This window comes from Engraulis encrasicolus, chromosome 16 (genome assembly GCF_034702125.1).
Source record: "Engraulis encrasicolus isolate BLACKSEA-1 chromosome 16, IST_EnEncr_1.0, whole genome shotgun sequence".
Classification (NCBI taxonomy): domain Eukaryota; kingdom Metazoa; phylum Chordata; class Actinopteri; order Clupeiformes; family Engraulidae; genus Engraulis; species Engraulis encrasicolus.
The window spans coordinates 7,857,833-7,870,332 of record NC_085872.1 but is presented as its reverse complement, the minus strand read 5'-3'; the positions used below and the strand labels follow the sequence as shown (position 1 = coordinate 7,870,332).

At 45.2% G+C, this 12,500-nt stretch overlaps 1 protein-coding gene across 1 annotated transcript in view; it reads right to left on the bottom strand.

The window, feature by feature from the left end:
* carmil3 (capping protein regulator and myosin 1 linker 3) overlaps positions 1–12,500 on the bottom strand; it is a 131,198-nt gene that overhangs the window by 90,784 nt on the left and 27,914 nt on the right. Inside the window, exons 9-12 of the mRNA XM_063218527.1 lie at positions 6,734–6,809; positions 6,169–6,257; positions 1,909–2,003; positions 577–663 (exon numbers count right to left, since the gene is read on the bottom strand). Of these exons, the coding sequence (XP_063074597.1) occupies positions 577–663; positions 1,909–2,003; positions 6,169–6,257; positions 6,734–6,809 (347 nt within the window). The remainder of the gene's footprint in view (positions 1–576; positions 664–1,908; positions 2,004–6,168; positions 6,258–6,733; positions 6,810–12,500) is intronic.

The following is a 12,500-nucleotide window of genomic DNA, read 5'->3' as shown; positions in this document are numbered from 1 at the left end:
ACACTACTGTATTCAACCACAACCCTCTCTACCCTCTCCACCACCACCACCACCACTATCATTGCCGCCACCACCACCATCACTGCCGCCACCCCACAACCATCCTCGATTAACAATATATGTGTAAAGGGAATTGACTGTTTCATTCCTGATACTTTTTATGACGCATTCTGCCCACCACCCTTCCATACTCTGCCCCCAACCCATCATCATCCCCCAGCTGTGCTCTTCCAATTTTAAATTGTGTATCGATCGAAAGGATAAGCCTGTGTGCTGATGCAGGGGCAGAGCCCAGGGTTTCTCCATTTGGCACCAAGCAATGCATGCTGCCAGGATTAGGAGCAGTAGGAGTAGGAGGAGGAGGAGGAGGAGGTCAGAGGGGAGCACCACCAGCAGGGGGCGATGTCTCCACAGAGAGAGCGGAGTAGAGTAGAGGCAAGCTGTACGGTACGTGCACACCCTTGGAGGATGTGTGTGTGTCTGCATGTGTGTGTTTGCTTGTGTGTGTGTGTGTGTGTGTGTGTGTGTGTGTGTGTGTGTGTGTGTGTGTGTGTGTGTGTGTGTGTGTGTACACACCCTTGGAGGAGAGGGACGTCTTGGACAGGTTGAGCAGCCGCAAGCCTTTGTTGAGGCGACACACTTGCTGGATAAGATTAGAAACCCCTGCATGGATGAGACAAGTGTGTGCGCGCACACACACACACACACACACACACACACACACACACACACACACACACACACACACACACACACACACACACACACACACACACACACACACACACACACACACACACACACACACACACACACACACACACACACACACACACACAAATACAGTTACACAGGGGAGAGCTATATCTGCATGCTTTGAAACTATGACATTGACACATAGCAATAACTGTAGCTATACAAAAAGTGCCTGCATGCATGGATGAACACACACACACACACACACACACACACACACACACACACACACACACACACACACACACACACACACACACACACACACACACACACACACACACACACACATACATGCGCGCACACACACACACACACACAGACACGCGCACACTCTTACACACACACCCATACACGAAAACATACACACGTGTTGATTTAATGAAGAGTGACATGTGTCTGCACAAGAATGTTGAGTGATCCTGGCAAAACATTGGGCTCCTGACCCTCAAGAAAAAGTCTGTTACAGAGGACATAGTCTCACACATACACAAACAACACCAGAAACACACTCACATACACACATATGGGGTGAGTACACACACACACACACACACACACACACACACACACACACACACACACACACACACACACACACACACACACACACACACACACACACACACACACACACACACACACACACACACACACACACACACACACACCAGCCTTGGACCAATATAAAAGACAGAAAAAATACCCATCACAAAGGGAATGAGGAAAAAAACTGGCACAACTGCTACCACATACACACCCACACAGAGACAAAAATAGAAATGTAGAGCTCTCATGCTGGCAGACAATGATAGAAAGAAGAGAGTAGTGAAGGCAGGAGCAACGTAGCTGATGCAGACCAAGCAGTGGGGAAAGACAGACGGGGAGCGAGAGAGCGCAAGGAAAGTATAGAGAGACAGAGAGATAGAGTGAGACAGACATACGAAGAAAGAAAGAAAGAAAGAAAGAAAGAAAGAATGAAAGAAAGAAAGAAAGAAAGAAAGAAAGAAAGAAAGAAAGAAAGAAAGAAAGAAAGAAAGAAAGAAAGAAAGAAAGAAAGAAAGGAAGGAAGGAATTAAGAATGAACAGACGGAAAAAAACAAGATGGGGGAAAAAACATAAAAGAGTAGAGACGGTTTAACAGCTGCGTACCCTGGCTGTCCAGGGTGTTGTGTGCCAGGTTGAGGGAGTGTATAACTGAGGCGGGGTTCTCACACAGGGCTGTGGCCATCTTCTGGGGGAAATCCCTGTCAAGGAGAGCAGGAAACACAGACACGGTTATGGACATGGTCAAGCCACTCAAGCAGCCAAAGGAGCAACAGTCAGAGACAGAATGAAATGACCTTAGATATGGTTTGACTCTGAGGAAGGCGCAGGTGCGCCGAAACGTCTGCACCAAAATAAAACAAAAAAACCTCTTAAAAAGTATGGTGAGTGCTCCAGTCATCCCTGGTTTCTGGTCGCTGAGAAGTAGCCCATTCTGTCTTGACCTATGGTGTTGTTGGGAGAGATGGCTTTTTAAAATGGGAGATAGTGTTGGACATGCCATCCTCTGAGGGACATCCATGCTAGGGGGAGTATGAACATAGACACCTGGTCAAGCCACTCAGGCAGAAAAGGGAGTGTTCATCGGAGACAATCAGTCAGAGGCAACATAGTCTTGTGACTGTGTGGACGTGTGCACAGATGTCCAAAGGTGCGAAATGTGCATCACTCTATAAAGATTTTTCATAATCTAATCCTCTCAGCATATACATGTATAAAGTTATTTCTGTCCGCCTGTCCAAGTTTCTTGCTTTCAGAGTGTATCATTTGTGTCTACTGAACAAGAACAGAGATTGAGTTAGAATAAAAACATCTATTATCATTACAGAAGGTCTAAATGTCTGCCAGGTCTCCTTGCTTTTCTCTGTTTTAACTTCAAAGTTGTAGTGACAAAATAAGTCAACGCAAGAGTAGGGACTTGTACTGTGGCAACCAATGGAATGCAGGAAATACTGAATAATTGACCGTTTTTTTTTTCAGGGACAATAAAATAATGTATTGCTGAGAGCCTGGTGAATGGTATCATTTATGTGTCAGTGGCTGGTTGAAGTTCACAAGTCAATTTTCATCTCTTGCTGTCTGCAGCCATTACAAAAAAATGCTTTTGCTGCAATACAGCATTTTTTTCTCGATTCTCTCTTTAAAGAAAAAAAGCATAATTATGGTCTGCAATTATCGTCAAAACAAAACACTGAGCGTGGACACAGGACCTCCTGCTAAGGGCTGCTCCCCACACTACTGCCAGTGCTACTGGAGCCCCCACTGCTAGCAGCAGTCCACTGACTGTGAGGGGCCACCACCATACCACTGAGAATGGCTGACCTTCTGAATAGCATTAACATTTCTGCACGGCAGGAAAACAAAAACACACATTAAAAAAAAAAAAAAATGTCACTACTAAGAGTAATGGGGATTAATATTCAGCAGGTTAGAAATTCACGAGGAAGCTAATTTGTGAAATTACCCCAGCGCCACCACAGCTAACATGTGGTGTGCAACAAAAGTTGACACTGTAAGTGGCTTTTCAACAATACATACTTTTATTGTGAACAATAGGAGCCATATTTCATTGAAATTGCAATGAAATAATAAAAAAAGATGAATTCCTTGTAGTCAAGCTGTTAATGGAGCCCAGCAGCTGTTTGCATGTGCAGAAGCTTTTCAATAAATAAAACAATGGTGTTCAGACTCACTGAATACAATATAACATAACATAACATAATATAATATAATATAATATAATATAATATAATATAATATAATATAATATAATATAATATAATATAATATAATATAATACTGAACATTTCAGACTGTGCAGTATCTCCATGTCGTAAAAAATAAATAAAAAAATGCGAAAGTGGTATAACGGCAGTAGCAGTAGCAGTAGCAGTAGCAGTAGCAAGACAGGAGTCCCAACAGAGACATAGAGAGCAGAGCCGAAAAACCCTCCAAACTACTAATCCATCACGCGGGGCCTCTGGACACTGCAGCCCATTTCAGCAGCGGCCACACCGTACCTCCCAGCTGCCCGGACCGCCCCTGGTAGTAGGGGGCCATAACTGTAACGTATTGCTGATAATCGCTGCCGCTCAATCACGTCCAGCCTCAGTCCAAAGCCTGCTCAACTACCAGCAGCTCACAACTGCATGAAGAGGTGCTATATAACGCCACAGCAGGCCACGCTGACAGTGGGGGACTAATGGGTAAGTTGTCCAAGGCCAAGGGAAGAAGGGGGGCGGATTGGGACCCCATGATATTTGTATGTATTGAGAGCGGGGCCCTTTCCGATGATGTTCTTCCGGGGCCAGGGCAAAGCTGTCAGCAGCCCTGCTCCAGACTCTACACCCCTGGCTTAACTTTGGTCTGATCGAGCCCCATTACTATCAACCATTGAAGCCTACAGGGGGGACAAGGGGGACAGTTGTCCTGGCACCAGGGTTGAAGGGGGCCCAGAATTGGGTTCTCATTACATTGTATTTATTGGATGGGGAGGCCCTCTCAGATGACTTTGTCCTGGGCCCAGCAAAAACTGTCAGCGGCCCTACTATCAACAACAGCCATTCCCACCCCCCACACCACTCATTCCCCAATCAACAAGGCAGACATGAGCAACAAATTATGTGATTTTTCCAATCTTTTTTTTCTATCTATATCTTTTTTTATGGTTATTTAGGGTGAGTAGTGCTCGGGCATACTGGGGATAGCTCCTTAAAGTTAAAACACCATGCATCTGTTTTTTTTGTGAGGTATGGATTGATCTAGAGATGGATTCTTAAAAAAGTGTTGGTTAAAAGTGTTGGTTGAAAATGTGAGCTTGCTTTAGTTAGTAATACTGTAGGCAATAGAAGGCAATAGGATATGGTGTGTGATTATCTATATATAATCAATTATTATTAATAAATCACAGGGGCACAGGGGCTGCAGATGGAGATTAACTTTTAACTATTATAATGTGGTGCAAGTCACCATTTACTCTACGTCACTAATGGAATGTTGTACTTCATACATGTCTGAAATACACCAATGAACTAAACTAGAGGAAATGCCTTTAGAGAAGATGAAAGTTGGGGTTGGGGAGAGAATGACTTGGGGATGATGGGATATGATGCTTAATGTCAACTTTCTATCTTTACATCTATAAATGTGATGATGTGAGGACAGTCTGCAGTTTTATAACGGGCACTATGGGAAAGGATGGCATGTGTTCAGATATACATTATACTGTACGTCCCAATAGGACACCATCCCCTGTTCGTCGGGTCTTGAGTTATGTGTTTTATGTCCTCGGCCTCCCCAGCACCATTACATACCGCCAGAAAGGACACAGACCCCAGGGGAACTGGCTGCACTCAGAAAGGCAGAAACTTCCAACACAGTAGCCTATCACTCCACATTGCCCTATCAGTGACCTTCTCACCCTTTCCATAAAAAGGAATCAAAAAGAGGGATCTGACATATCTGCATATTGTATGGGGAGCAAACCTGACAAGGGTGTCAACAGGTGTATGACGTTCTTTATGTCCAACTGTTACAGTAACACTTGTTTTTTTCTTTTACTTCAGACATGTAAAAGTTTTATCTTTTACCTTACCCTCGGATGAAGATCAAATATATGTATACAGAAGATATACAGTATAGTATGTAGACGGAAGATATGTATATATATAACATATCAGGTAAAAGATTAAACTGCACATGTCTGGAGTACAAGAAACACCTGTGTTAAAGGACAACTACACTATTTTGAACATTAAGGCCATTTTCTGAGTCGCCTGCAATATTTTAGAGTCCTCCTCACGGTTTATTTCATGTTTGCTGCAGTCTCTGTTTGGTTAATTTGGATTTTTATATCAAAACAAATGTTTAAGGTGCCTTTTAAGAACATAGTTGGACATGCCCATAGACGGCCATTGTAAAGCCAATTGAAACAAAACACAAATGAGCCAAATAACGGACACTGCAGCAAACATGAGGGGGACTCATTGAAAACATTGCAGACCACTCAGAAAATGGACTTAATGTTCAAAATAGTGCAGTTGTCCTTTAAGGATTTCAACACTCCAACATGTGCACTGTGCTGTACCTGCACTTGGCAAGTTAGTTGGGTTAAATGCATGATGTATGAGTAAGTAAAGACAGAGGTGTGGTATGCATGGGGAACATGTGCATGATGAGAGTGATATGTCTGTGGCTGGGGATAAGCATGCTGCATAAGGAATGAATGAATGAGGATGATATAATGAGTGAGCAATTGACTGAACAAGCGAATGAATGAATGAATGAATGAATGAATGAATGAATGAATGAATGAATGAATGAATGAATGAATGAATGAATGAATGAATGACGTTTGAGAAAACTAACGATTTGAGGCCTGCATTTTCCAGGGTGATCTCCTCTAAACTGCTAGATTTGCTGACTGTGTGAAGAACCTGGTCAACCACCTCCGAACCCTGAGGAGACAGAGACAGAGAGAGAGAGAGAGAGAGAGAGAGAGAGAGAGAGAGAGAGAGAGAGAGAGTTTCAGATGGCAAAAATCCCATATGATGTGCCATATATCAGCCTACACAAACAAGATCCACAAACAGCAGACAGTGACGAGCGGCAAGGGTGACGGAGAGACAGAGAGAGAGAGGGGGGGGGGTAGAGCACAATATGGAGAGATGGGAGTGAGCATAGACAAAAAAGCACGCTGACGGGCAAGAAAAGAAGAAGAAAAAAGAGAAGAAGTCACAGAGGCAGACAGGATGGAAACTTTGGAAAGGAAGTCTGGGTAGGAAAGAGAGAAGTCAAAGGCAGACTGCATGCCATGGGGCAGGTTCTAAAAAAATAGACAGTACAAAGAGGCTCCCTTAAGTGCCCCACACAAGGTCAGGGAGCGTAACATAGCATAATAGAGCAACATGGATGATAAAAACAGTCTACTTACCAAGCGCAAATCCTTGCAGTACAGCTTGGTGAACCATGTGTTGTACGCCATAGATGCCACAATCACTGCCAAATCCCTGAAACAACATAGAGACGGAGAGAGGAGTAAATAATAGGGCTCGAGAAGGCGAGAGGATGAGATTTTACAATTCCCCAACTTCAAACAACATATTCAGCCTCAATCCTCTCACAAATGATGTATTCATTAAACAACTCTGTGTTTTTTCTTTTGCTCGTTTTTTCTCTTTTCTTTTTTGCCTGGCCTGTTGTTGGCAACAGAAAGCCTGTACTCCATCACACCAGTGAAGTCGCTCGGGACCATGAGGTATTATAGGCCATTATGATTCATGGGCAAAATGACAGATTCAGCAGTAAATTTCTCCCAGAGAGGGTGTCCGGTCGGGAGAGGAGGATGTGGGGGAGGAGGAGGAGGAGGAGGAGAAGAGGGCGGTAGGCTGGGTAGGGGTGCTGCTGTGGGCTGGGTGGAGAGGGATCGATAGAGAGACAGCAGCAGCCAGGGCAGTGGATTACTCCGCGCCAAGTCTCCCCAACACAGCTTTTAATCCTGGCCACGGGCCTAAAACGTTTTTATCCTATGCTGGAACCTTACCCGACAGCAGCCAGCGACTGTGCATGCCACAGCCATCAGCAATACAGACAGAGAGTGGTGGGAAAGAGAGAGAGTGGTGGGAGAGAGAGAGAGAGAGAGAGAGAGAGAGAGAGAGAGAGAGAGAGAGAGAGAGAGAGAGAGAGAGGAAGTTAGATGGAGAGAGGAAAAAAGTCAGAGAAAGTGAGAGTGATGGATGGAGATACAGAGAAAACGGGGATGAAGAGGAAGGCAAATAAAGCAATAGAGTCTGATCGGAGTAAGATGAAAGAAACACAGAGTAGAGGTAATATGGGAGAGAAAGAAGAGCTCTTTGAGAGGGAGGAATACCCTCCATTACAATACAGCTGACGGCCGTGTTCTCATTCTAACACTACCACTCCATCACAGTAAGGGAAATGCTCCCTCCCGACAGTGTCCCAAGGCAGAGGCTACACGCAACTCCCCTCTCCCCTCTCAAAGCCTCTCATACAAGTCTCAGAGTGCCTGTGGCGAAAAAACTCAAAAAACTATAGTGACAAATAGAGAAACATCAAAGTTCAGCTGACTACCTTGACCCTGAAACTCTCTCAGGGTGGAAAAGCGCTTTATGTGATGATGACCGTATCACACAAACGCATGCATGCATGCACGCATACACACACACACACACACACATGTGCACGCACAGACACAGCAATGAAGGACATTTGTATGATTATAATGTAATTATCAAGTGTCTAAATGTCTCATCCACTTGCAGTGAACATGTTTCTGATTTTTTTTAAATACTGAAATGAAAGCCATTTTGACATCATGGTTTGAACTAAATCCTCCAATTTATCTGATGGCATTTCCAAGTGTCACCGGTTATATCTTCGTAAAATCATAAATGTCAAATAATGAACAGAACTGCAGCATGTGTCTGGTACCAGACGCCTAAAATACCTCAAACATCACCTGTGGAGTCTCAGACAAAATACAAACAGGAACTACAGTGTTGCTTACAACCATGATGTTTTCAAAGTCACTTTCACACACCAGGCATATTTTTTGTTGTATTCAAAACAACAGATCTACTTCTAATTCTTCTGATTCAACTATCATCAAATTTGATTTAGATGGTGTCAAGCATGTGTGGTGGTAAACAAGTGAGTTTTACAAAACAAGTTTATCCTCTCGCTCAGGGCTTGACATTAACTTTTTCACCCGCCAGCCACTGTGGCTAGTAGTTTCCCCAAGTCACTAACAATTCAGGTATTCCACTAGCCACACATTTTAAATTGTTTTTGTTTTCTTTATCATGATAGTGTACGTCTTACCTCAGAAGATGAGGTGCTAAAGTAAAGCAAGATAAGTGTAAAGCTTTCTATATGGAAGTATAGAAACTTTAGAGTTACTGAGCTTTTTCTTGAACTTAAATACAAGCAATTGATACACAAGGGGTAAACAACAGAATATAGGCTACTATGATGTGCATGCCATACCAAGGAACAAGCTGGCAGCCAAATTGGCTAGTGACACTGAACGTACTAGCCACAGCCAAGTTTTACCAGCATTTGGCCGGTTGACAGGTGCCAGTGTCAAGCCCTGCTCTCGCTATTCAAGCATGGTAGTGGGACTGACATGGTTTGGGGATGCATGAAGGCTGTCAACATTGGTAATCTGAATTACAACTAAAGGAAGCATGTATGCCTTGCTCAAGGGCACCTCAGCCTTAGGCCGCGATCACACCAGACGCGGATTTTACAGGAGGCGGATGTGTTCTTTTGTTTATTAATGCAAATGAGCGGACGCGCATCATAGATTGCAGGCAGAAACCTGCGTCCTGTGTGATTGCGGCCTTAGAGTGAGATGGGGAGTGGAAGGTGCAGATGGGATTTGAACATGCAACCCTCTGATCTAAAGCCCACCACCTTAACCATTAGGCCATGACTGTCCAGTAGGCCTATGGGGATTGTTAGTCACAAGGATGAACTGGAGATGCTAGAGCTAACTTTCCTCCAGCCATGGTACATGACACAATAACAGAGGACTTGGGGGAAATACAACAATAAGCACATTGCTGTCGTTTTGCTGACTGCATTCAGCTCAAACAGCAGAGTTCTCTCTCTCTCTCTCTCTCTCTCTCTCTCTCTCTCTCTCTCTCTCTCTCTCTCTCTCTCTCTCTCTCTCTCTCTCTCTCTCTCTCTCTCTCTCTCTCTCTCTCTCTCTCTCTCTCTCTCTCTCTCTCTCTCTACCTGTGTGTGTCTGTCGAGCTTGAGAGAGGAAGCCAGCGGAGGCCCACACACCACAAAGCAAGGGTGTGAAAAGCAGGTGCTATTTCTGTACCGAAGCAGCACTTTAAAAGAAGAGCGGTGAAGTCGAGAGACAGGCGTTCAGGTTCCAGGCAGCAGATGGACAAGCATGAGTGGCTAACGCAATCGGTTGTGGTGGTGGAGGTCAGTGGGGGTGAGTGGGTAGTTTTTGGTGAATAGATGGGGCCTCAATACCACAAGGCTGCAAAGTCAGGCTGCAGAATAAATGTGTGTGTGTGTGTGTGTGTGTGTGTGTGTGTGTGTGTGTGTGTGTGTGTGTGTGTGTGTGTGTGTGTGTGTGTGTGTGTGTGTGTGTGTGTGTGTGTGTGTGTGTGTGTGTGTGTGTGTGTGTGTGTGTGTGTGTGTGTGTGTGTGTGTGTGTGTGTGTAGTGGTAAGGGGATGTGGGATGGTTAACTAAAGGGAAGTGAAAGAGAGATGTTTGAACGAAAATCATGTCTGGAAAGAGGCAAGTGCCTTAAAATGCTGCCACCACATTTGGCACACATGGCGTTTGGTTGTACCACACTAGCCACACACAGGGGTCAGTTAGGAATGCCCTCAAACCAAACCATGCCATGGCCATGACTGTTTACATGTTATATGCTGTGAGAATCATGTTCTTTGATTTCTCCGGTGCCTTCAACACCATTCTGCCACTCCAACTGAGTGACAAACTGTTGCAGATGGGAGTAGAAAAGGGACTGGTGACCTGGATAACTGACTACCTCACCGGGAGGCCCCATACGTACATCACAGACTGTGGTCAGCAGCACAGGAGTGCCACAGGGAACAGTGTTCTCCCCAGTACTATTCATTCTATATACCACCGACTTCAATCACAACACGGTGACCTGTCACATGCAAAAGTTCTCTGATTACACTGCTAGAGTGGGGTGCATCAAGGATGGCCACCAAAGAGAGTACAGGGGACTGGTGGAGAACTTTGTCAAATGAAACAACCAGCTGCAGCTGATTATCACCGAAAACTAGGAAATTGGCAAGGGAATAGGCCAACTTGGCCCCTTGGCCACAACCCAAACCAGCCTTCAAAACCCAATTATTTGAGTTCATGAGTTGCTACCATTGATTGTGGTTGCTACAAAAATGACTGTGGTTGTGTAGGCCTACCTACTGTTTGGTAAATTCAATTTTCAAAATTACGCTTTTGGGCTTTCAGTCATCACTGATGGGTAGTAACCTCTGAATAGCATCACATGTGTAGCCATGTGACATTAATTTTGTCATCTCAACATCTCAAATCTGAGGGAGTGAGTGAGATGAGATTTGCCATTCCTTGATCTAAAATTGATTAGAATGCAGGAAATTGGGCCCTGCCATAGCCAACTGGTAGGGCACTCGCCTGCCATGCGGCTGACCTGGGTTCGGTTCCTGGCCCGGGGCCTTTGCTGACCCCTCCCCGTCTCTCTCCCACTCATTTCCTGTTCACCTCTCACACTATCCTATCAAATAAAGTCGAAAAAGACAAAAAAATAAATAAAAGAAAATAAAAATAAAAAAGAATGCAGGAAATTGCATCTAAAAAATGTTTTTTGTTTTTTTTTCTGGGGGAGGGCCCCCAGACCCACTAACACGAATTGCCCAGCCACCAACACCACCCCCTGCCAAAAATGTGTTGCCATGCCTCTGCACACACACTATCTACGTATATAGTTCTGTCCCACTCTATAACATGGGAAAACTGGTGTGTATCGTGCACTGTGTATAGTTCTCTTAGCATGTCTGATAAGCAGGGTCAAGATGCGTTTTTGGGGGGTTGGGGGGGTCAAGACCGTGGCTATGTCTCAAATGACGCACTTTTGTCAGTGCACTGACAGTCAGTGCACAGTGCACACAGTGCACTGAGGTCTTTAGTGCATAGTGTCGTGGAAAAAATTGAGCACTATGCACTGTGCCCTCGCTGGAAGTGACAGCTGAGCATGGCATTAGCTTGCCAAAATATGAGTTGCCTACTGTTTACAATGCACAGCGTCTGGTGGTTGTATTTCCATGTCCTTCACCCCAAAGGACAACAATCACACATACAATACTTTGGTTGGCATGTAAAGGTTGGTGTCCCATCAATATTACTTACAGAACTCTTCTACTGAACTGAATGCCACATTTCCTCCGTGTCATTGTCAACATGGCCGCCGTTTAGTGCGTGCAGTGTCCATCATTCAAGCACTGCATTTGTCCGCCATTGTTAGGGGATCATCCTGGCACTTTCAGTGCACTGGCTCAAATTTTCAGCGTGAGCGCCCTAGGCACTGAAAAACAGTGCCCGAAGTGCACAAGTGCGGCATTTGAGTCACAGCCATAGTCTGGCCCAGGGGGCCATCATTTCTTAATCCACCCCTGCCTGTCCTATGCTATTTCCTGCTGGGGTGGTAGTATTAGGCAAAGGGATGCTGGACGCCTAGACACGTTGGTGAAGAAAGCTGGAACTGTGGTGGGCATGGAACTGGAGGCTCTCAGCACAACAGCTGAGAAGAGGACCCTGGGCAGATTGGACTCCATACTTGACAATGACGGTCACCCCCTGCACCTGTTTCTGGCCAGTCAGAGTAGTCTGTTCAGCTGCAGACTCTGTGCCATCCCCTGCCGGACAGACGGACTGCGGATGTCCTTTGTCCCCAGGGCCATTCACCTCTTCAACACCACACAGAAGAACAAGAAAGATACACTGGAAGAGATCGTCATTGGTGACTGGACTGTACCAACCACTGAACCAACCCCCCCGCCCCCCCCCCGCACACGCACTCATGCGAGCATGCACACATGCACGCACACGCGCACACACTCATGCGAGCATGCACCCGCGCACGCGTGCACACACACACACACACACACACACAAACACACAAACACACACCTTTTTACGCCC